Source organism: Excalfactoria chinensis, chromosome 2 (genome assembly GCF_039878825.1).
Source record: "Excalfactoria chinensis isolate bCotChi1 chromosome 2, bCotChi1.hap2, whole genome shotgun sequence".
Classification (NCBI taxonomy): Eukaryota; Metazoa; Chordata; class Aves; order Galliformes; family Phasianidae; genus Excalfactoria; species Excalfactoria chinensis.
In genome coordinates, this window is record NC_092826.1 from 19,661,255 (window position 1) to 19,687,060 (window position 25,806).

At 42.1% G+C, this 25,806-nt stretch overlaps 1 protein-coding gene across 2 annotated transcripts in view; it reads left to right on the forward strand.

The window, feature by feature from the left end:
• Positions 1–25,806, forward strand: part of NCALD (neurocalcin delta) — a 43,433-nt gene that overhangs the window by 13,192 nt on the left and 4,435 nt on the right. For both annotated transcript variants that reach the window (XM_072328361.1, XM_072328360.1), the window contains exon 2: positions 21,618–22,014. In XM_072328361.1, the coding sequence (XP_072184462.1) occupies positions 21,637–22,014 (378 nt within the window). In that variant the 5' untranslated portion in view covers positions 21,618–21,636. The remainder of the gene's footprint in view (positions 1–21,617; positions 22,015–25,806) is intronic.

The following is a 25,806-nucleotide window of genomic DNA, read 5'->3' on the forward strand; positions in this document are numbered from 1 at the left end:
CATCTCAAAGGAAGAACTGAATTCCTTTTACCTGGCAGTAAGATTCAGGCAGTCACTGCTTTGACAGAATTAGTTCATATTCCAGTCCATCATGTGTACAGATGATGTTTCCTGAGATTAATCTGCTTTAGCAACAAACCTGCTAACCTAATTTTGCAAGATAAAAGCTCCAGTGAAGTGAGGCCTTGTGGTGCACTCCATTCGATTTCCAATGCTTTGGAGGAACAGAAAAGAAAGCATTCCCACAGGTGATTTCTCCTTCTCTCAATGTGAATCTTGCAGGGAAGGAAATAGAGCAGCACTAAAACTCCCCTCCCTGTGGGTATGAGCATCTGCTGCCACTCTTCGCAGCTCACATGAAAGGCCATGTGGAATAGAGCTTGGAGAGAAGCTTTGAACAGAGTAACAAGGAGCATCCCCCTCTCCCTCTGCTCTGGGGAGCCCAGATCTATTCCTAGTCTAGGAAACAAGTACTGGTGGCACAGGAAGTTCTCAATTCTGTGGGCTATGGCAGCAAGAACAGGTTGAAGAACAATTCAGAACCTGGCACAGGCTGTCCAGAGAACCTGGGGATATGCCATTCCTGGAGGCATTCGAGGTCAGGCTGGATGGGCCCAGGGCAGCCTGCTCTGGTGGGTGACAGCCCTGCCCAGTGTGGCGGGGTTGAAACTGGGTAGGCTTTAAAGTTTCTTCCAAGCCAAACCATTCTATAATTCTTTGATAAGGAACAGAAGGAAGAGAGCAGCCCATGGCATGGTTGTAGCAGGCAGACAGCTAGCAGGACTTTCTACATACATGTGCATGAGGTAAAGGGATGGCTGAAAACACAGCACGGCATGAGGTTGGATGGTGACTGGGCACTGCTCAGTACCCACGGGCCTGATGTAGGAGCAATTTAGGGAGAGATTTTGCAGCTGACAAGGAAGCATTAAGGGCTGGTCATTTCAAGTTGGATGACAGTTTGGATCTCTCTTGCCTTTGACCTTGTGCATCTCTGCAGCCTCAGAGATGGTGATGGCTGCACCATGGTGAGGCTTGGACTTGGAGAAAGCAGTGGCTGTGTTGCATGGAGCAGCTGTGTGAAGAGACAGCCAGGTGCTCCCCCACAAAGCATCACAATTCTTAATGCACCGCTGCTTTTCACTCAAGATTAAGCTGCCCTGTGTTGCGAATGGGATGCAGTTTCTTACACAACTTAGCTGAATTAAGTTGTTCATCTGGCCATGCTACAGGGATGGTGTTGTTAAAAACCACAGGCATGAAGTCCATACTACCAACTGTAGTCGGTAGAAGTAGATTTATTTCTCTTGGTCGTGCTAGGGAAGTTTGCAGGCTGCCCCAGATTTTGCTTTTAGTTGCCTTCATATTTTAAAAGGTAATATTTACATTCTAGGCTCTAACGTGTGCTCTGTCTGTACCATTTTAACATCATCTGGGGGCTGTAATCGATCACATCAAAATAAATTATTGTGTTGATTAGGTTGTCTTCCTTTATGAAGATCTAAATGTGTGGTACTCCAAGTGGTTTTCTAAAAGCATCTATAGATACCTGACGGTAGAATCTTGTCATCATGAAAACCCTTAGAAGCAAATGCACATTTCTTCTTTATGACTTAAATCCAAATAAATTAGTTCTGTTTGTGCCTTCTGAGTACTTGCAGTGCATCATAAAGGGAATCACACAAAAATATGTCATTTTCAGGCACTCCAATCCTGTCCCTGGTTATTTCTCATACAGAAAGCAGCTACTACCTGTTTGCAGCAGCTGATGTTCACCAAGCTGTAGGTGTAGCCCCAGATCAGGTTTTCAGGAAGCCTCCAGTTGGTTGCTGTAGCTGAGTTCACCATGATCAGTTCCCCAGGGCTTTGCCTATTTTCAGACATTTCTTCTGTGCATTTCATCATGTGCTCATTTCAAAGAGGAGTGTCAGCGATTCCTTTGTGAACTGTGGTTGATATCAGGCTGTTGCTTCTTGCCTCGACTCTTTGGTCAATGTGAACATTTTTTACTATTCCTCTTTGAAACAGCTGACCCATGCCTGCAAAAAACTTGTACATAACCTCTGCATTCAGAAAAATCCCTTTTTTCAATGCTAGCTCTTGGTGAAAGCAGTTTCTAACCTTTTGCTCACCTCTTGAGGAAATGGAGAGGAGTAAGCAAAAATCTGGTTAACAGCTCCGGGTACAAAACATTTGTGTCATCCTTTGCCACATCTGCCTTGGCTCATCTTGAGCTATGATTTTTATTTTTAAGTTTTTAGTTGGATGAGAGACCTTTTCCCCCTCCAACTGTGTATTCCCAAGGAGCAACCAAGCCTGGCAGAATCCAGCCCCCGGCCCCAGGCAGCAGAGTGAAGAGGAGGTATTTGGGAACAGGAGATATTTGGGCAGTAAGTGAGCTTAGTTAAGGCAAGACTAGGATTTTTTGGACTCTCGTCAGTTTCCATCAGTTCTTCCCCCTTTGAACTAAGATCTCCAGGCTTAGTTCTTTGGGATCCTGCAGGAAGTCTGCTGCCAGCTGCTGGGATTTGCTCTGTTGTAAGCGGCTGTGACTTTGCTGACCTAGGGGAGCCAGACAGCTCCATGACAGGGAAGACCTGGCCCACTTCCACCACAGAACTTTGTCATTGTCTACAAAAACATTTACCAGCAAATCCTCCAGTCCGTTGCCAAAAAGCAGTAGTTTTTCTTCCTTGAAATAAGACTGAATTTGATACCTGAGCCACTTTGTGCTCTTATAAATGGTAGAGTGTTGCAATAAACATAAATATGAAGAAATCGTAGCATCCATTGAGGTTCTGATTGCAAACTTCCAGCTCTTGGAAGGAGATGAGCAATCTTCATGTCGAATTATAGCTACAGATATTTCCTTTTCCTAAGCTACTGTCTGTTGCCATGGCCACAACCTCCAGAATATTCTGGCTATTTTACAGTCACTAATAGGAGTGAAAGAGCATATGTTTAATTATTTTCTTCTTATTCCACTCACTGAAGTACAGATGACATTCAAAGTCTTCAGTAGAATATCAAATTTTTTATTGTTTATTGTTTTCCTAGAGAAAAATAACAAAAGGCAATTATTATGTGCAGCATGCATGCCATACATCTACAACATGTAAGTAGGGGTGAGGAAACCAGTTTCTTTACATCCAGAAGACTCTCATCAGCAGTAGTTAGGAGCAGGAAAAAATTATGCTGGGAGTTTCCAATGCTTATCCTGGCCATTCATAGAATCATAGAATCACCAAGGTTGGAAAAGACCTACAAGATCATCCAATCCAACCATCCATCTACCACCAACGGTTCTCTCTAAACCATGTGCCTCAACAAAACATCTAAACATTCCTTGAACACCTCCAAGGGTTGGTGAGTCCACCACCTCCCTGGGCAGCCCATTCCAGCATCTGACCACTCTTTCAGAAAAGTAGACCCAAAGGAATTGTCATCCCAAAGGATGGAGCAAGTCCTTCAGACTCTCCTGGTAAGCTGCCTGATGCTGTACATGTAGGAGTGTTTTGTGTGGATAAAACTTGACAATCAAAACATGAAACCTCACTAAAAGCTTCTTCGCCACCACATCACGGCACTTCTGGTTTGTGAAGAAAAAGAAGGTGCCCAGGAAGCTGCTCAGGCAGTGGGACTGCAGTGCATGTGGTCTGCTCTGTTGTTCTTGGTCTGTTCAGTAAAGTCACCATGGCCTTTGGAGTACCCAAATCTTTCCTCAAACCCTTCCTTGCCGCTGATATTGCTCTTGGCCCAGGGAAGTCCGAGGAAAAGTCTGTTATTTTGGATTTACAACAGGGAATGTTACCATTTTAAGAGAAGAAATCTCTCCTTGAGCTTCACTGGAGACACAGTGATGACTGTGATGGTCTCGTGCACAAGCACAAAGCGTTGTCTAAAGGGTTCAGCACAAGGCACTAAACCCCTACTTCAGATATAATATACAGGAAGACTGGGCATACAGTGCTGCACCATAAAGACCCCAAATTGTTGGGCTCTGCTTTCTGCAAGCTTCATTTTATGAAATCAGAATTCCTTGTCCCACAGGATCATTCTGCCTTCAGGGCAAATTAATAATTTATGCTCCTTTTGCCTATGAGATTTAAGAAATACTCCTAAAAGCCAAAGCTAATGAGAGGAGAAATGTGAATATGGGCAGTACCATAAGACCAGCATGTAACACTCACTCTCTAAGTGATGGTGACTGCAGCATTTTGTGGGAAGCTTGTATTCTTCCTGTGCACACCTCCCCAGTGGAGTCTCAAGCCAAAGGAGCAACTAGTTCCCACATCACCAGAGTGGTCATGTATGAGGTAGGTGATGAGTGCTGTTGATACTGCTGTACAACTTGAGTTCTACTGAAAAAAATATGTTAAGAAGACAGCCTCTGATGTCTGTGCACTTCCAAGGTCAAACAGCACTGGAGGAGGGACTTGCAGCTAGTTGACTTGAGCAGGTTTCAGTGGAGAGACCTTACTTCCTTGATGGACTGAAGATTTGGGAAGACGAATGTCCTAGAAGAGTGATTCCCTCTGTATTCAGGCTCCCTGTTCTTTGGAGCCAGTTGCTCCACTCAGAAGGCCCTCTTGTTGCTTTTTGAAGATGGCTGCTCTAGTTCAAAGCCACTTGCCTCCACCCTTTAGTATATATATTCTTAACTTGAAGCTGCCAGGTATCACTTTTTTGATCAGTGATGAGTTTTTGTTGTCTTGTTGTAGCCTGGCTCCTCCTGATTTTGGAATTTGCTGTAGCCAGTGCTGATGCTAACTTAAATTAAGCCCTCGATAATCTCAGCAGTGATTATTTTGATGAATACTGATGTATTCATCTGATGCTTTTGTAGAACAGTGCAGCAGATAGCGTTTCCTTTTCCACAAAAGCAGAATGCAGTCTACAGTGGGAAATCCGGGATGGAATTCTCACCAAAACTCCAAATGGAAATGGAGGTGCTGACAAAGGGTGTTTTGATCAGGGTCAGTGTCTGCAGAGAGCCACGCAGTGAGAAATGTCCTCTGTGTAGAGTTGCTCCTCACAGTCTCTGTGCAATAGACTTGTAGCATCTCCTGGCCTTGCTGTCATGGACAGCGGGGAGCAGCAGAGGAAGAGGACCTGGGGAGCAAGCCCTGCTGCTTTCAGCAGGCATGGGATGAATGTCAGGCAGGGCTTTATTTTTGGCTGCGCAATTGTTTAGCTAAGTTGCAATCCATTGTATTAATGTGAAAGTTGCTTTGGTCCACACAGTCTGTATAATTAAATGTATCCTTTCCCACTATTTCACACCTACAGCACACTACCCAAAACTCAGTTTTCCCTACTCTTTCCCATTCACCTGTTTCTCAGAGGAAGTGTTGTTTCCCTGGTGGCACTGAGTCCATCTGTCGAGGGCCTTAGGAGCTGATTCTTTCTACAGGAATAGTATCTTGCTGCAGACTTACTGTGAATAATGCTGCCAGAGCTTAACGCCATGTTACCAAGCCTTGATGTAGGAAAGAATACTTAGACAGACCAGGAATATAATATCCATGGAGCCAGAAAGAAAAGAATCATAGAATGGGTTGAAAAGGACCTCAGAGATCATGTAGTTTCAACCCTCCTGCTGTGGGCAACCACCAGACCAGGCTGCCCAGAGCCACATCCAGACTTGCTTTGAATGGGATGGGGTATCCACAGACTCTCTGGGCAACCTGTTCCAGTGTGTCAACACTGAATTAAGGGTCGATGCAGTGAATGGCACATTTCCAGAAGGTCCTGGAAATTTGTAGTTTGTAGCCATGGAAGACAGACCAGTGCCCAGCTTGCAGCATCTGCTTCCCACTGCACTCTGCAGCTCCAGGAGCGTGTGAAGGTGCAGTCATTGCTGTGCAAAGCCGCTTTGATGGCTGAACTCAGATCTGGCCCACCAAAACCCTCAGCTGGATTGAAGGAGCCATTTGGTTCTCTTGTCAAAGCACCCGTCGTTCTTTTCAGCATCTCAGTCTACTCCCCTCTTGCTTGATCTAACTTATTTAGCATGGACCCTACCAGCAAGTCCCTGTTTTCTTCTCTTCTAGCAGTTATGTTATAAAAACTATTTGACACAAATCTTTATACTTACACTGTGCATATATGTTGTATTTATGTATACATACATTTATATTACATTAAAATAGAATAGTGAATTTTCAGCCAAACACTGAGAGAGTTAAAATTTAGGTGATCTTTATTTTCATTTTTCATTCCAAAGCTGTGCATCCCAGAAGATTTCATTCAGTGCTTTCTTTAATACAGAGAGAGCCTTTATTTACAAATCTATGGAATCTGTCGAATGTAGGATTTTTTATCCAAAATGTAGGTCCTTTAATTGTTTCTCTAGTCCCACTACTGCATACGGAGGCTGCTTTCTATGAGCATCACTCTTATTCTGAAGAACAAATAATGCAATCATAACCCTGAGCTGCCTCATCTTTTCTGAACCTCCTTGTTTACTTTGGACCCACTTTAAACCTGTGTCTAAAAGTGCTTGTGTTTATTTAACAAATAATAAAACTGGTTTCTAGGTGGAATGTGCAACAAACCAGCTGTCTGTGCTAGTGGCTCCATGAAGATCAGGACAGTCCATGCTGTTCTCAGAGTAAGGCCACATGTGCTGCCTGGTGCAGAGAGCATTTAGGGTTCGTCCCCAAGTCACAGTCAAGTGCTTGGCCTGGGCAGCCCAGTTCTGTCAACCTTCTGCCTTGGGGTAAAAGGAAAACAATGCCCTGGATGTGTGCACAGAGGAATAACTTGAGCCTCTTAACAGATAATTTGTTGTAAGTACTGGGGCTGTTCAGCCTGGAGGAGAGAAGGCTCTTTGGGAGAGCCCTGAGAGCAGCCTTTCAGTATCTAAAGCAGGGCTATAAGAAAGAAGGGGACAGACTCTTATCAGGGTCTGTTGTGTCAGGACAAGGGAAAATGGTTTCAAACTAAAAGAGGATTAGAATGGATCTTATATAAGGAAGAAGTTTTTTATGTTAAGGGTGGCGAAGCATTGGCACAGGTTGCCCAGAGAGGTGGTGGATGCCCCATTTCTTGAGACCAGGTCAGGCTGGATGGGACTCTGAGCACCTGCCTTAGCTGTAGGTGTCCCTGCTCATTGCAGAGGAGTTGGAGTAGATGACCTTACAGCTCAAATGTTTCTGTGATCCCATGATGCTATGAAAACTGAGCATTCCTTTAGCTTTGAGATGTCTGTGTTTAGACCTTTTCAGGAATTGCCTTCTTCATTTCTTTATGCTGTACTTTAACCAGTCAACAAAAACAGGAGTGCATGGATATCTCTGCCCTAAGAGATTTGTAAGGTAGATAAAGGTTTTTTCTAGATTAATTTATATCCTGGGAAAATATCGAGTCCATCTTTCATGTATACTGGTGAGGGTTACACATTGAAATCTAAATGTAACATTTTACTTGGGCTCACTGCTTTTGTATGAGTCTTTGAGGTATCTGTGAAAGTCCATTCACTTTTACCTTATTAGGTAAAGTAAAATAAAAGATCTGGTTAAACCTCTTTCACAAATTCAGCTCGTTAGCAGTGCTTTAATGGCTTTTTATGCAGTGCTGTGGTATTGATCCTTTTCTATCCATTTATTTTGCAAAGGAAGGTGAAGACCCATGCCTTTGTGCCACTGAGAATTTCCTGATGGTACTCTACTAAGGAGTAGCATGAGGACCTTTCCAGAAGTGCAAAAATAGACTTCCAGTCAGAAACTGAACCAAGATTTCCAAGTGCATCTCTCAACAGTGAGTGCAGAGGTGCACACAGATCTTATTTGGAAAGACATTTATTTCCTTGTGTGATCAACAAAGAAAAAGTGGGGAGATTTGCACTGTTTCATGGCAGCTACACAGCTTCCAGCTCCATGCTTGGGGTGACTACCACTGTTGTGCCAGCGCACCAGCAGAGCATGACATTACCAGCATGGATACTCACCTCTTGGCTAATGCAGACTTCTTTTTTTTACCACTCAGCAGCCGCATTCGGAACTTGATTATGGCTGAGCCAGCACCTGGGAACACAAGACTTCTTCTGTGCACTAATCTTTTTTGCACCTGGTAATCCCCATTGGAGATCCTGACATGTACACATCCCATGTTCACTTGAAAGAAAACATAGATACAAGTCAAAGACTGCTTCCAGGCCTTTGTGAGTTATGTCAGAATATATTCAGGGTCTGGGAACCGAGGGCTCACCATAGAATTCCCCCACCCACATAGCACTGATGCACACGTTTCTGCACACATATAAATCTCAGAGTAGAGAGATCCCATCGTTTAAGTGGAGTACATGCAGTTGAACTTTGGCCTCTATTGCTTTGACTACAGCAGAAAACAAGAGTTTAAAAATAAGGAAATGTTTGCCTCTTGGAAATTTTCTGAGCAATTAATCTAAGAATTATTGATGTTTCTAATTTTGTTAGCAGAGGGAGGATCATCAGTCACACTCAGAAATGCCAGCTCTGTGCTGATAAATCATAAAGTGGGAATGAGTGTTTAATGAAGTTGCCAGAAGAAAGATTTGCTGCCAAAATCAAAGATATTGCTCTATCTCACTCCTACTACTTCATCAAGGAAATTTCCAAGAAAATTCTGGCATTTCTCCAAAGTTGTCATTTGTGGTTTTAATTTTCTTTCCCTTTTTTCTTTCTTTCTTTCTTTCTTTCTTTCTTTCTTTCTTTCTTTCTTTCTTTCTTTCTTTCTTTCTTTCTTTCTTTCTTTCTTTCTTTCTTTCTTTCTTTCTTTCTTTCTTTCTTTCTTTCTTTCTTTCTTTCTTTCTTTCTTTCTCTCTCTCTCTCTTTCTTTCTTTCTTTCTTTCTTTCTTTCCCTTTTTTCTCTTTCTTTCTTTCTTTCTTTCTTTCTTTCTTTCTTTCTTTCTTTCTTTCTTTCTTTCTTTCTTTCTTTCTTTCTTTCTTTCTTTCTTTCTTTCTTTCTTTCTTTCTTTCTTTCTTTCTTTCTTTCCTTCCTTCCTTCTTCCTTCCTTCCTTCCTTCCTTCCTTCCTTCCTTTCTTTCTTTCTTTCTTTCTTTCTTTCTTTCTTTCTTTCTTTCTTTCTTTCTTTCTTTCTTTCTTTCTTTCTTTCTTTCTTTCTTTCTTTCTTTCTTTCTTTCTTTCTTTCTTTCTTTCTTTCTTTCTTTCTTTCTTTCTTTCTTTCTCTCTCTCTTTCTCTCTCTCTCTCTTTCTCTCTCTCTTTCTCTCTCTCTTTCTCTCTCTCTTTCTCTCTTTCTCTCTTTCTCTCTTTCTTTCTCTTTCTTTCTCTCTCTCTCTCTCTCTCTCTCTCTCTCGTTTTTAACACTTGGAAACCAACTGCAATGTAAATTTTACTGCCAGCCTTCAAAAAATCAGAGGAATGACAAGCTACGGTGATAAGAGGTTTCACAAAGCGTTATGAGATCATTGCAACCAGTTCCCATCTGATCACAAATGAATGAACGATGTGTGGGTTTGAATTGTGCTCCTGATACGATGATAGTTACATCTTTCATTTAGATTGAGATCAAATGAATCTAATGAAGTGCTGGGTGGTAAACTGGTGATAAGTGACAGTTTTATCATTCTGTAGAGACTAATGTGAAAACATCCCTGTTTGAATTTAACTAAGTGACAGATTGTAGAGCACCTTGCATGACACATATACTGCTTCTTCATGAATGTCTCATTTTCCTAGAGTGTTCATTAAAAAGCAGTAATTCTCATGGGGAGCACCCTTCATTTAATACAGAAAAGGAACAAGCCAAAAATCTGAAGTTCTATGTATGCTTTCATGGTTAACAATTTCTTAATCTTTTTTGGAAGATCCTTTTGGCAATTCACAGGAGGATCCCTGCCTTGCTCATTGATTTAAGTGACTTTCCAGTGAAGTCATTAGAACATTAAGATATGAGACATGTTTTGTGGAACAGGATGTGCTGTTATTATTGAATAAGTAATTTGTATGGTGATTTTATATGGCACTTTGCAAACAGTGGGCTGATTCTTCAGCATTTGTGCTGTTTCTGAGCAGTGGATCTTCACTGATTTTCATAACACTGGTAGTAGAGAAGAGAATTAGGATATATATCTGCCTGAAATGAGTGGAAGTGAAGAGTGTTCAGGGAGTGGGTTGGGACACAAATTATCGGTGAAGAGAGAACTGTCAACTAAAGATGTTTTCAGGACATCTTAAAAGCTATATGTAGCACACAGCAAGAGGCAGACATTTCAACTATGAGTCCTTTTATTTTTCTTAAAGCACGATACCAAGAATGCAAAAGCTTAATGTTGCTGTAGAAAGAAGATTGTTTGGGGTGCACCACAAGAAATTGGAACCAATAAGGCCAGAAAATGAAATCTCTATTTTTGAGATTCTGACTGCATAAATGCACAGACTGCATGAATGGGTCTGTATTGTTGACCATCACATAACAGATGAAATTTCCATTAGCTACAGGCAAAAAAATCTAATCTCTCCCACTCACTTGTAATTCCATTTCTTTCCATGTCTGAGAAGTGTTGTTTCCCAAGAAAACAAATCAGATCACCAATATGTGAACCAAATGCTGGTGGTGGTGCTGTAAAGAGTTCAGAAACTGCTCCTAGTGGTAGCATTACTGGTAACCCACCATTAAGACAAAAAGAGCAAGATGAAATTATTGTGGATGAAGTGGTAATAGTTCGCTGGGAATCAGATGCCTATTTCCTTTGGATTATTTCAGTAGAGAGAGAGAGATGCGGAATTTGTTCTATAAATGCCCTCCTTCCAAGGTTTCCAAGTCCTGTTGCTTTGGTCGTGACAAGCTTCATTTTTAGTATACTGCTTCTGCACACTACATGATGTGGGAAACATGAATGCCAAGAAACATCAGTAGAGGAAAGAGAAATAGAGAAAAAGTAAAAAGAAATTATGTGGTGTGGATGTTTTCAGAGATAATAGAAAATGTAAGAATGATGGGTTTTGTTCTAAGAAGCTAAGAAATAGCAGAGAAAGAGATAAGAGAAAAGAGAAAACATCAAAGAAAGAACAGAACTCTCTACAGTAACATGATAAACTGAATTCTTAAGAGAAGAAAAATGGGTAGAGGTGCTGAAAGTCAAGTACAAGAAAAGAGAATTGCAAGAAGAAATCTCAGAGAACTGAAATCATGAGGACAACAAGGGCAAAAGCAAACAGGCCCAAACATGTAATAACAACGGGACTGTTGTTTATTAGCAGTCACTAGGAAGTGAGAGTTTGTTTCACGATGTGTAAAATCTGTTTTCCTGAGGTTAAACGTTAGAAAGAATCTGACTCGTTTTGACTTTGACTTTTCAAAAGCGTTACAAATTGTTTGTTGATCACATGATGAAAGGAAAATTCTTTTGTCCAAAAGCAATTATCTGGTGAACTTTGTTTACTTCCTTGGAGGATGTAAATAATGAAGGCAGAACTGCAGTTAACCCATTCATTTTTGGAGGAGCTCATCTCAGTTTTATGGACAATGATTTTCAGTGGTGGCACAAAGACATTCAAACAGATAATTCAGATTTTTCAGTCTAGCTTCAGTTTTTTTTTTACACAGTGTTCCCCACTGCATCTTGTGTAAGGATATGGACATGTCTTGATTTTTTACATACACAATTGTTTTTATTTTACTGCAGGAAAATTAAATTATCTATACTGTGACTGCATGATGGATGTCATCACAAGGGTTCCTTCCTAAAACAGTATTGTTTATGTGAACAGCCACAGCTTACACTTAATACAGAGAACTGCTAGGGTTTTGCCTCCAGATAAAAGTAAGAAGATACAGATTATACAAGATGTCCATACGTGTGTGAGAGAGATGGACACAGAACACAGAAAATTATTTTTGCACTTAATTTGTAAAATGTTTTTCTATGCCTCTTAAGGCAGTTTGCTTACCGACCTTTACCATGTTGTTCAAGCTTCGAATTCATTCCTGTTGAGTAATTTCTAAAATCAGGCAACACACTATGTTTTACAAGAAATAGCAGTCGGGTATGACAAGGGCCTGTTTTTCACAGCATGTTGTCAGGACTGGACATCATTCTTACTTGCAAAATGAGCACAAGTCTTCTTGCAAACGTCATATCATACCCAAACCAAGTGTTCCAAAAAGATAGAACACAAAACTGTGCTTGTAGGTGCCAGAGAAAGCAGCGTGTCCACATGAAATACTAGTTGTTTGCTCCAGAACCTGGGATATCCTTCCAGGACACTTTCCTTATAGAATGAAGAGAAGCTGCTACTCCAAGGACATGTCACTAGGAGCCCAGCTATGCTCAGTTTCACCTCTTCCCTCTCTCCATTGCATGTGTGAGAAATGAGGTGCCTGAAGAGTGCAAATGAGTACAGCTAAGTGAAGAGCTCACCTCTCCCATGGAGAGCACTGGGAATCCTGGCTGTCTTCTAAAAATGGACATATTGCTTCACTAAAACTTGTCAGCAAGAGCAGCGCAGGCCTCACACGTATGACAGTTTTCTTTAGGCTGAAAGGGCTATGAAGGATATACCTCATGCTTACAGGTTCAAAGAAACAGAATTGTTTGTGTTAGAAGAGACCTTTACAGATCATCTGGTCCAACTCCCCTGCAATGTGCAGGGACATCTACAGATAGATCAGGTTGCTCGGAGCCCCTCAGCCTGACCTTGAATGTCTCCAGGGATGGGTATCTGCCTCCTCTCTGGGCAACCTGTTCCAGTGCCTCACCACCCTGATTGCAAGAAAACTTTTTAATTATATCCATTCTAAATCTCCCTTCTTTTAGTCTGAAAACCTTTCCTCCCCTGGTGATATTTTAATTCTGGACGTGTTGAGTAGAGTCACATCCACCATCTGCCTGGTGAGTGGCATGAGTATCATCAAGAACAAGAGAGGATATCATCATCACTAAAGCTGGTTGTATTCCTGTTGACAAGAAACTTTTCAGGAGATGCAGCAAATTTTATGAGTTAGGGTTACGGCTGAGCAGGTAGTCTGGGTTTTTGGACCACTTTAGGGGCAACTGATTTTTCAATACCTTGCCTGCAGCATGAAGAATTTAGTTGGGAACACAGGGAAGAGTTTTTAGGAAAAAATAGCACAGGTGTTGCCTCAAACTAGTATCAACATACTGTTTTATTTCATTAGTGCTGAAGTTCATTATGACAACGTAACTTCTCAAATAGAAATCAAGCTATGACTCATCTGAATGAATTTATGAGACACAAAGATTTGTCTTCCTCCTAATTTCCCAAAAAATGTGAAATTATTTTGAAGCATGTTTTATTTAAATTATCGATTTAAAATCTTTGCAAAATGAAAGTAAATTTCTGCGCTGTGGTTTGGAAAGGATCTAGCTGCTTAAGCAGGATCCCTTCAGATGTCAGGGCTGTAGGCTGCGCCATATGTCACTGGAAGGATATTTTCTCATACATTCACAGGAAACTCTTGGGTTTCAATGATGAGTTCCTTTAATGTAACAATATAGAATGAGGAATAAAAGTGGCAAGCCTCAAACTTCCCTAAACAACGAGGAGCTAAAACCATGCCATATGTCATTGACTTCCACAAGCGATGCTGAGCAACAGAAAATCACCCTGTTCTGCAGTATTACATACTGCCCCAAGTCATTAACACAAAGCAGATGGCTTTGTTGTTGATAAGAGCTGGTTAGAATCTGAAATTCCCGATCCACAGGAAATTTTGACATTTATATTTATTTTCACAACAAATTGGAACAAAATATCAAAATTTCCCAATGGGATGGAAGTTAAAAATGATTTGGAAACACCGAGTTATTTAACTGCACTGGTAACAAATTGTGTTATCAGTAACGTCAAAACTATCATGGTACAAAATTTAACACCCAGCATAAAAGACAAAACAAAATTAATAATAAAACAAAGTCACAAAGGTTTATCTTTGTTAAAATGAAATGATAAAGTTAAAATGAATAATTCTGACATTTTTCTAGACTTTTTTTCGGAATGCTACACATTTCCACAAAGCATTTTGATGTCAACTCAGCTGCACTGTTGGATGGAGATGGGCTCTACTGGAAAAAGATGTTCAGCCAGTGCTGCTCACAGGCTCATCCTGCAGATACAAGGATGTAAGAATTCTTAGAAACAGCACGCACAGTGAAGGAAATCAGTGCTTTCTCTGCAGTTAAAACAGTTCTTACAAAGTGGTTCTCAAAAATTCCTACAATCTCTATAAAATTACTTCGGCCTTAAATGTCGTCTCTTCCTCAGGTCCCCCGTGTTCAGACAGGCTGACAGCACTAGGTGCTGGCACGGACATTTGTATTCATGAAGTGGTAAACTCCAGCATTAACTCAGTGCATCATGTTTCCACCTCCTTAACAAGGTTCTGGTCCTGGCTGCCAAAACCTCCCACTTTCATTCTCCTGTTGCTTACTTTCCCTGAGAAAGTTCCATGAAATTTCTTCAATGTGGAACAAAAACCCTCAGTTGCTTTCCAGGTAGAACATCGTTCCTTTTTCCATCGTTAAACACATCGTGTTTGGCAGTTAATGGCTCAGGGTTTTTCAGTATCATGCTTTCATTTTATCTGTCAACACCGAGTCTCTGCTGTGGGATAGGAGACCATCTGTTAGCAATTCTTTTAAGGGTAGAGTAAGCACAAATGTCACTCTTTGGGAGTCACATGCTATTTATTTACAAAGATAAAAAAAATCGAGATCATGAATTCACATGGGCTTCTCCTGTTACTTTGTGCAACAGTAGCTTTCTGCTTCAGTTTCCACTCCCTCCCACCAAGGTATTGCATATATGGTTACATAAAGGGACTGCGCGAGATGTAGGACAGATTAGAAACCTGATAAAGTTGCTGCTAGGTGAATTTGATGACGGGTCTGCTTGGGTGCACTGGCGAGGGTTATGTTACTGCTGGTGAGTGCCTTACACAAAGGGAAGGAGCACTTCAGAAGAGAGGAGAATAAACTGCGCTCAACATAACTGAGATGTGAGAATCAGGACAAAAGCAAATTGCAGCGAGGTGGGCGAGGAGGAAGGCTATTCTAAAGCGCCCAGGCCCTTGTTAGGCACCAAAATAAATGGTGTTATTTTCTGGGAGATTTCAGTTTGCTGATTACAGACACTTCTTGAGAAGCTGCCTATTACACAGGTGTCCAAACAGAAGAGGAGCTTCTTTTGAGAAGTCTGAGGTAAACTGTGGTTGAAAAATGTGACCTTGAGCATTTTGGAAAATATGTTCCTGAACAGAGTTGTTAAACAAAGAAACTTCAGGCTCCTAAGCTGATCTCATAAAAGAAGACAAAATCGCTGTACAAAATGTGTGTCGTTCAGATCTTGAGATACAGTCTCCTTTGGAAGGAACGCCATGAGATAAAGCCACCCCAGCTGGAACAGGCTGAGACGTTCCAACAGCTCCCCTGCAGGGAGCTCAGCACCGGTGTTTATAAATGCTGCAAGTGTTCTGTGTTTAGTGAAACTGCTGAATGCAGCAAAGGGTGGAGAAACGTCCTCTTAAGGATGGTCATCCTAATGTACTGTGTTAGCAAAGTCTCTGTTGTCCTTGGTCTTGAATTATTGGGCAAAGGCAAACATACTTCTGCAATGATAGTCATTCTGTAGAGACTGAAGAAATCAAATCTATATAAATATATCCAATGCACAAAAGAGTCGTCTCAAGCCTGCCAAGACAAAGAGTTAGTCATTTTAAAGACCTGAGATGGCTCTACCCAGGATTAATGAAAAAATCAGTATTTTGTTTCTCACAAAGCCTGCGGTGAACTGCCGTTCCTCAGCTCTCCATAAAAGGATAATTGTGAACCAAAAAGTACAGGCATGTCATCATGATTTTTATTGTAGCGAGTTCTTAAACAATGAGGGGAAAAAAATGAAATGAAATAGGGAGACTCTTTGGGAGCCTGGGAAGAGGGCTTAGCCAAATTTGTGTGAGGTCTTCTTTTATTTGATTTCTGTTATCTTTTTTATCTCCCTATTTCTCATTCATCACAGGAAATATTACTGTTAAGCTGTGCTGGGTGGGTGAAGCCTTTGCTGGGCAGCCCTGAAGGATGACTAATCAGCACATACTGCGTTATTTTTCACACAGCTCGTAGGGTGATGGGTTTCTTCTCACTTCCCAAAGCAATTCGGATAAATCCCAGGCACACAACAAGTCTGGAGGCTGGGGTCCCTTCTCATGCACAGGGAAGCATAGGGTTCAAGCCCTCTATTTATCCATTGAAAGGTCATCATAGGATTTGGGAAGATGGACTTCTTTATGTGCAGTTCCAGTAGTCTCTCCTCTGGAAGTCTTCACTACTTGTCTATGCTTATGTGAAAACAGAGGCTATGCCTAATTGAGTAGAAAACCTTCCTAGAGAGCTCTCATTAAGCCATTCTTTGAAGTGGTAGAGATTGAAAAGTCTGAAGCACAAGTCTTATGGGGAATGACTGAGGCAACTGGGGTTGTTCGGTCTGGAGAAGAGGTGGCTCAGGGAGACCTTATTGCTCTCTACAACTGCCTGAAAGGAGGTTGTGGCAATGTGGAGGTCAGCCTCTTCTCCCAAATAACAGCGATAGGACAAGAGGTGATGGCCTCAAATTGTGCCACGGGAGATTTGAGTTGGGTACTAGGAGACATTTCTTCTCAGAAAGAGAAATAGTGCATTGGAAAAGGCTGCCCAGGTAGGTGATGGAGTCACTTTCAAGAAAAGTGTGGATGCGGCACTGAGGAACATAGTCAATGTGCTGGTGTTGGACTGGATGACTTTAGATATCTTTTTCTACTTTAATGATTCTGTGATTCTGCGACCTCACCATCTGTGTAGGTTGGCTCCTCCCTGGGCATCAGCAAGTAGCTGACTGCCAACAGCTGGAGAGCAGACCTGGTTGATGTTCCTGTGCAACCCAAACCTGATGGGTTGGGATGGTGAGACAAAGCCTATTGTACAAGCAACAGAAGGGATAGTTCTCTTCAGTAGATAAGTTTATACGAGCAGGGCTTTAAAATGGAAAGCATTACTGACCATGAACACAAGTGGAGTTACTGCAATGCACTGTGCATATCTGCATAATGTGATCTTTCCCCTCAGCTCCTAATTCCAGAAATACACCTAGTCATATCATCCTGTACCATGAACTCAGCCTTGCAAGAAGCAGTTTGAAAGAAGACATGATGCCACTGATGCTGAAGACCCTGGTAGTAGTGCATTAGCATATATTGACAGGGGCAGTGCCTTTCTGCTCCCTGTGCTATTCCACTCCCCTCTCCAGCTCTGATTGCTAAAATGCATGAAGGAATTACGATAAAAAGAAACAGGAGACGTTGTGGAGCAGCTGTAACATTTCTCTGCAAGGGTAAATCTGCAGGGATAAGAGCCTGGGCTTTTGATGTTCAATATCCATAAGCATCTCCAAGTTTGCAACTCATGAACATTGTGCAGCTGCTCCTGCTTGGGCTGCCCATCTCACTTCAAGCAGAGCCGTAAAGGTTTTGCTGTCAGTTCTTGTCCTTGGTTTCACCTGGAGGCTGTAGCAGGAAACCCAGGAGTAAGTGCTGTCCAAAGGGCACTTTCTTCAGGGGAAAATCCCCTCGAGGGGGCAAGAGGACAATAAAGATCCACCCAATGCTGGATGTTTCAGGCATGGTGTACTTGTTATACTGCACTGAAAATCTGTTTGCTGCTCTTTCTTGCAAATATTCATAAGAGAATGTCAGTTTTCTTGGTGCTTTTTTTTTTTTTTTTTTTTTTTTTAATGAATCTTGCTTGTGAATTTTATCCATATTTTTGTGGGTTTTTTTGCTGTTTGCCAATATCATCAGATAAACTGAGAGTGGCAAGGCTGAGAATTTTAATCTGCAGGAATATTTTCTGAAGTCCCCGTGTGATTTGCAGTGAGATGTATCTTCTTTCAAAAACACGTGCTGAGATACAGCTCTAAAAAAAAAGAGAAAAGGAATAAAAGCAGCAGAATAAGGGTTTGTTGCCTTTCTGCCCAGTCAGGGCTCTGCTTGGGAAGGCTGGATCAGCGCCGAGGTCCATCTGTGCAGTGTGCTGCGCTGCTCGGAAAGGTGGTCCTGGAGAAACCCGTCACTACTTTTGTTAGTTCTCTTGGAACTGCCATAGCATTCTGCTGGTTGAAAAGCTTTGCCTTTGGTCTCGTGAAAAATTCCACACCAAGGCCTGATTAGACCTAGCTCTAAATACTTGATGTATGGAGCATTCCCTGTGACATTTCCTACAATAACCAGCAAACAGATTCTTCTCATAGCAACCACCCAGCAGAGACGTTTGCCTTTCTGATCGTCTGTGGGCTGAAATGGGATCGACCTTTCCAGCCATAAATGCATCTCCAACACCTTATTTTGCCAAATAATACTGTCCTCAGAAAGAAGGCATCACAATATTTTTCTACCATGTTGTCCCTCACAGAAGTCATTCGTATCCATTAAGTCAAGTCCAGCACTGTCATATCAGTGGAAGAAACTGCAAGTAAACATAATCATTAACAAACAAACCTCTTTCTCTTGTATACCTCCAGTAGTTATTTTTCAGGATTGTCAGTGCTTTCCTTTTCCACTGATTGGCATTCACTACTTATTTGCTTTTATTATTTACACCTCACAATTTATAAGAACTTTGAGAGATCTACAGGAGGTGATAAAATGTGGGGAAAATGCCTGAGCAGATTCAGCTTTATTTCATTCTTTGCATTTATTGCTGCCATTGCTGGCTGGAAGTCTCTCAGCTCACGATGCTCTGCCCATAATCCAATCTATCCTGAAGAGGCAGGCAGCAGTTTACAAAGTGATTATAAGGATCTTTGAGTGTCCTCAAGGATTTTCTGTACTTGGCTGCAAAGTCATTTTGATCTGCTGCTGATGGAATGGGCACAATAAATCCCATCGTTATGGTTCCTAGAACAGCACGTATTAATAATGAACAAGTCAGAGGGCGAGGACCATGATACAAATTAATTGCAATTGGGCTCAAGAATAATTCTATGGCTTTTGACTGCATTGCTTGGTATCACAGTGACTGCGAGTTTCTGTTCTTTGCTGAACCATATAAGGTTGGTTCTCCCTTCATGCCTGGAGAACACATAACTTTACCTGATGGCAATGTTTTGCAGCTACCAATAAAATGCAGTGCATCCTGTTATCCTGTCTTTTTTTGATTCTTTGGTAAAAATAGATTAGACCTGCAGCTATCTGCAGCTATAAATGCATCATTTTTCGGTCCGAAACACATTGTTGGTTATCTGATGAAGGCCAGAGACCGAATACTATTTTCATAAGACTCCAGACTGGAAGTGCGCAGGCTGAGCTTTGCATTCTCAAATGTTTGAGGTATTAAAAAGCAGCAAGGGATTATGCTGCTAATGCCAGCTTGCTCCCACTGCAGCTGGCTTGTGCGTGATTCAGAGATCTTCCCTCCCTCCTCCAGTGTCTGCAGAGCTGGGGCTGTGGGGCAGCTGCAGGCTACAGGCATGGGTAGATGCTAAGTTACAGGCATGGGTAGATGCTAAGTGCTGTGGGATTTTGCTGGATTGCTTTTATTAAACTGGTGCCACTTTAAACTAAGCCTTGCCACTTCACTTGCCCAGGTGCTTTTCCATCCTGCTGGAAGACCTCGCTCCTGCCATTTTGCTTAGCACAATTGTGTCTAATGTGATCTGTGCACTCTGCTTGCACCCATGTTGTTTACCGGGAATCCCAACCAACACCCACCGAAGGCAACGCAACACTCAGCTGTTGAACTGGATCTATAGCACAGGGACATTTCTGACATTTTCAGGGTAGTAAGAGCTTGGATGACTGAAGAACTACATGGTAGGTTTTCAACAGGAGGAAGGGTAGTAAACAAAAAATTATCTTTGAGGCGGCATCTTCCACTTTCCAAGTGTTTAGGAAATCCTTCGGGAAGAAAAGACATAATTTGGATTGAGCTAGTCGTGCAGACCCTTGAAGTGGGCAGGAGATGGAGGAGCTCCCAGTGAACGGGACTCCTCAGTGTGTCAGCCTCCTGTCAATGAGCAGGGTGCATCCACTCCATTGGCTCTAGGAGCTCAGACATGCAGCTGGTGGAGCCTGTGGAGGCACGGACAGATCTAAAATGGATCCTGCCATCTCAACTCTGAGAAATAAGGCTTTTAGGTTGCCGTGGTTCAAGAACTTAGTAGATGAAGGAGATGATCCTCCATCTGCCTTGAGGAGTTCAAATTCACCCTGTCAGAATTCAGTTTCTTTCCACAGGAAACAATAAACATCAATTAGGGGGAGCCCCTATTTCTCTTTCCTAGTGTCATATAGGAGAGGCAGGAGCTGAGCTTCAAATCTTGTACATTTCTCACTGGCTGCTGCTGTCACTTAATGATTCTGTTTTATTCTGTGCTTTTAAATAGTATTACCTTGATCTAGAAAGGATATTTTATTGAACATTCATTTGCCACTCCGGGCATCGTTCATAAATCCATCTCGGCATCTCAGAGACTCTGCTCTGACAACAGCGTGGGAGTCTTGTATAAATTATTTTGCAGTTCTACTTAACTTGTCCACACATCAGATTTCAGCTGTGACTGTCGTTCCCCTGATGAATTCTCAGGCAGGTTTCTGTCGACAAAGCGTCCCTCCCCACATTTCAGGTGTAACGCTAAATTCCAGGACAAATGATGGTGCTGTCCTTTGGAGCCAACGCATCCAGGCTCTGAACCTTAAAATCCAAACACCTCCAATCGCTAGTAAATCTGCTGCACAGTGTGATGTGTAGCAACTTGCCTTAAATAAAATACAATTAAAATGATTTAACTGAAATGGTGGAGATAAAAGAATTTTTCTTAACTGTTAATTTCAGTTAAATGAATTTCCAGTGTTGTTGTCTGGACACTTCATCCTTTTTCTCTCCCTTTCTTAAAAAGGGTTTGTTTTCAAAGAGTCGTGACCACCCAGACTACTGTTACTTACTAAGAACTACAATTTCTGGCTACAAGGAGAATTTTAAACAAATATACCAACAAAAATAAACCCAACAAAACCCCCCCCCCCCGTAGTTTGGGGATGGGGAATCCACTGTTCATAAAATCTACCCAGATTTTATCTGCATTTGAAATAAAATGGGATTTGGTCCATGCCAAACAAGAGAGGCAAAGTATGGGTTGCTCTGATTGACTCATGAAGATGTATCTAGAGGTTTTTTGGAGCTCCTGGTTTCTGTGCCCACGGTAGATGCACTCTGATCCCATTAATTAAGTTAAGTTAAAGCAGCTTTTTGGGGTGAGGTCCCTGAGCTGGTTGGGTTGGCTGGAGGGTGTGCTGTGGCACACAGCTACCAGTCAGCCTGCACCTCACATCATCCATTGCTTACATGGGGATTGAAAAGGGAAAGTAGGATGGCAATAAATTCAGTGCAACGACAGTTCTCCACACTGTGAAAGAGTAAAATAAATAACATGTAGGAGAGGCTTGTTAGTTTTTGCAGAGTATGCTTGTAGCAGGAGACACTGTCAAAACTTTCAGTTGATTCCCAAGTTGTCAGAAAACTCCAGTACGCTGTTCTTTTGCAGCCTTCAAGCTAACTGTTATTAATAATTACGAATGTTAATAACTATTATAACTAAAATGAAGGGTGTTTTTTTTTCCTCTGTAGGTAACATTTTGACACCAACATGGGAAAGCAGAACAGCAAGCTACGCCCTGAAGTCATGCAAGATTTGCTAGAAAGTACAGACTTTACAGAACACGAGATCCAGGAGTGGTACAAGGGCTTCTTGAGAGACTGCCCGAGTGGACACTTATCCATGGAGGAGTTTAAAAAAATCTATGGGAACTTTTTCCCTTATGGGGACGCTTCTAAGTTTGCAGAACATGTGTTCCGCACTTTTGATGCCAATGGAGATGGAACAATAGATTTCAGAGAATTCATCATAGCCTTGAGCGTGACATCGAGAGGTAAACTGGAGCAGAAGCTGAAGTGGGCATTCAGCATGTATGATCTCGATGGGAATGGCTACATCAGTAAGTCAGAGATGCTGGAAATCGTGCAGGTATGTGCTGCTCAAAGGCACCCCTTCGCCTCCCTCATTCCAAACAAGTCATGGAGCAATGCCAGAATGAGAGCTGAGTGAAAAGCTGTGGTGGCACTGGGGGTTGATGTTCTGAGTTCTCTGTATAATGCTCCGATGTAAAACGCTATTTCTTTTGGCACAGGTTTGTCACAATTCATCCTACAGCATTTGATATCCAGTCTATGATTTTCTAAGTGATACACTACACAGGAAGCTCTCCTCCAGGAGCTGTGCTGTGTTGGAGTGGAGCAGTTAGCCTGCTGATCAGTGTGCTTCTGCCCTCTGGGAAATCACTGCCAACTAATTACAGTTAATTACAGTTGGACCAAGTAGGCATCTTAGATTAATCAGATAGCCTACTTTTAAGGAAGGCAGGCTCCCTCAATAAGAAATCAGCTTTGAAATCATGTTGTTATGAAAAAACAGCCCATGTATTTTAAAACACATCTGTCTAATTCCAGCATGGTCCGCATACTTAATACCATACCAGCTATCTTTGTATTAGCTTGCCAGTACAGACAAACCTTCTTTGGACAGATGAAGTTTCCATACACTACTTCTTTGGATGCATTTTCTCGTGCTGTTAATAGGAGTCCCACCTCATTCTGTGTCTTTCTCTAACATGTTTTTACCCTCGAGGCACATCACTCTACTCAAAGCTTTAAAACATTTTTGGTACAGTCGCGTATTTACACAGCTTGAGTCCGTGTAATGCAGCATCGTTCAAAAAAAGAATAATAAAAAAAAGCCTGTTATCAGATCCTTCATTTCATTGGTAATTTTGCAGTGCTTGCTATGTACTGTATTATTCAGATTTGTATTTGTACTGGAAATGAAGGGAAAAGAATACACACACAAATTACAGCCTGTGATGGCAAGCTGTGTGTATGGAATCAGTGTAATGTGTGACACCCTTGTCTTCCTGTCAGGGGTCTTCTGTGTCCTCCAAACAGTAACAAACACACTTCTCCAGTAAGAGCAGATACGTGGCTCGGTTGCAAACATAGAGTTGCTGTGTTGTTTACCACCAATTTTGTTCTGTGTTCCAATTTCTGGGGTAAGAAGCAGGGCTGCCCCGAGCAAAAAGACATCACACAGTCTCAGTGCAGTGGAATATTTGCATTAGAAGAAACTCTATTCCTTCAAATCTTCCACCCCCATGGGCCGGGTAACAGGCTGCCAATACGGTTTTTCTAGCTGTACTTCTCGTCATGAAAAATAAAAAGAGAATCCCTCAGGAACAAAGAAAACACAAAGCAAAGACCAAGGGATCCCAGCCCTAGCAAATGACTTCTCCTTGGGAGGAGACACCAAAGGCTGCCACCAAGTGTTTACAGGAGGCCCAAGTGCTCAGTAGCAACATACATCCCCAGATCAGAAGGTTTACAGATACAGAGAATAAGGCCACAAGTGTGTTCATATTAAATTTAGAGTCTCTATGGCTGGGATCTCTGTAGTGCTCCAAGCAGGGACCAGCAGAAATAGCAGCTTTTCCCAGTGACCACAGACCTGCTCACCAGCATGCTTAGAGGCTGAAATGCTTGGCCACCTTTGTCACCATCTTGGTACCAAATTATAGCACTATCTTTTACAACCATGTTGACACTACAGAGTGAATCTACAGTGTAGGAGGCAGTGGGAGCCCCTAGATCCATCCTGTTGGGTAGGATTACCAAGAGAGTGGTGAGGTGCTGGCACAGGCTGCCCAGAGAGGCTGTGGATGCCCCATCCCTGGAGGTGTTCAAGGCCAGGTTGGATGGGGCCCTGGGCAGCCTGGTCTAGTATTAAATGTGGAGGTTGGTAGCCCTGCATACAGTAGGGGGGTTGGAGATTCATGGTCCTTGAATTCCCTTCCAACCCAGGCCATTCTATGATCCTATGATTCTATGACTTGTCACATGGTTTCTGAAAGTACATTCAGCCGTGATCTGAAACCAGGCAAGAAGTGCCCATTTCTTGCCTTATCAAGGGGTTCCTTTGATGTACAGTGATCGGCCTTATAAAAAAGCAGTTAGAAACTATCACTTTCGTTTACGGAAGATGATTATTTTTTTAATATGGAAAGACAGGATTCTGTGTCAAATGTCTTTGTGGATGCCCTCAGCTGCTGGCTGTGAAAAACAGAACTCTGTAATATCTCTGATATGTGTCTCAGAGGAACCTATCACACATCCCTTATCTAGCATACATTTGCATATTGATATAGCAGTTTACTGTGTTCTTATCCAGATTCTTGCTTGAGACAATGTATCAAAATGAACACCAAAAAAAAAAAGCAACCAATTTAAATGTAGTTTCACTGAAAAACGCTGCCCCTACTTACAGCTCCAGGGTGCCCTGGGATTACTGCATCTGAAATAATGTGGAAGAGAAGCATGGCAAGCATCTCACCGTTTTCAGACTGTTTCCTTTGTGCTTGGAAAGCCATTTCTCCACAGCCATTTTCTCTGTAATGCCGATGGTTATGTACGTTTACCTTCTTAGTACCAACAGCAGCACTATGAACAGTTCAGAACAACATTTTGAAGCAACTCTAATAGTACTGCCAGTCACAGCACATCTGCAAAGTACTGCAGAAAGAGGCTTCATAGCCTGCCCTCCTGACTGAGCTTGCCACAGGTTCTCCTGCTCTAGAAATGGTTTTCACGTTTCCCACGTGTTTACCCATCATCTAAATAGCCCAGAACATTAAAAAATAACTGCAAAAACCAGATAGAAGCTTTGTTTTTGTTCCCCTGGATGGAATTGGATGTGTTTGGCAAGAATCTCTTACACTAAAACTTCAAATAAAATATGGAAGCCCTGCGTTAGGGGTGAATTGTTTTTCACAGTGTGGAATCATGGGATTCACATTAAGAGTCCTAAGCCAAGAGGTGAGAATAACGCTTTCAGTTTAATACTAATGCAGTACACCCATTTCACCTGCTGGGCCAGGAGGAAACAAAAGTTGATATGGGATCATATCAGCTGAAAGCTGATAAGCTTTCAGTACAGACTATCAAAAATCACAGAATCATAGAATGGTCTGAGTTGAAAAGGACCATAATGATAATCTAGTTTCAAGCCCCGTGCTATGTGCAGGGTCGCCGATCCGATGGGATTAAAAGGAGAGCAATTTTTTTTCAGGTTGGTTATTCATTTTGTGAGACCTCTAGCTGTCAAAATGAATTCTGAGTGAGGAAAAAGGATTGCCTCAAAATTTGTGCTGTCATTATTGCCATCACTGTAAGGAGCACTTTGACACTTTGCCAGCAAGAAAGCATAGACCTCACAAAGATTTCTGGACAGTACTTAGCAGTGCCACTTAACTCTACACTGAGCAGCAGCTGGGTAAAGAGGCAAGACTTACATTAAAGCACCCACTGCAGTTGTTATAGACGCAGGTGGAACATGACAGGGAAGAGCTCAGGGAAGAACCAGAGTGGATGAAACTGGAGCCTGTGCTCACTCCTGAAACCCTTTCTTAGTGGCATAGTGGCATTCGGGGGTACAAGGGAGCTGAAGAAGCCTTCCTGGCAGAAGTCCACTTGGGAACTGATAAATGACCAGCTCCAGACCTTGTACTGTTTAGTGCTACCATTGGCTTTCTACTGCTGTGCTGTGAGGCTGAGGAATTGTTCTCCATGTGGACTGGAACTCCCACAGCCCTTCAGTGCCAGATTATGCAGCCCGGGGTTGGCACAGCCAAGTTCTGCAGGGTTATTGCATGAAACCAGCTTCCTTTGAGACTTGCCTTTCAAACCAGTAATAAAGAGGTCTGTGTAGCTGCAG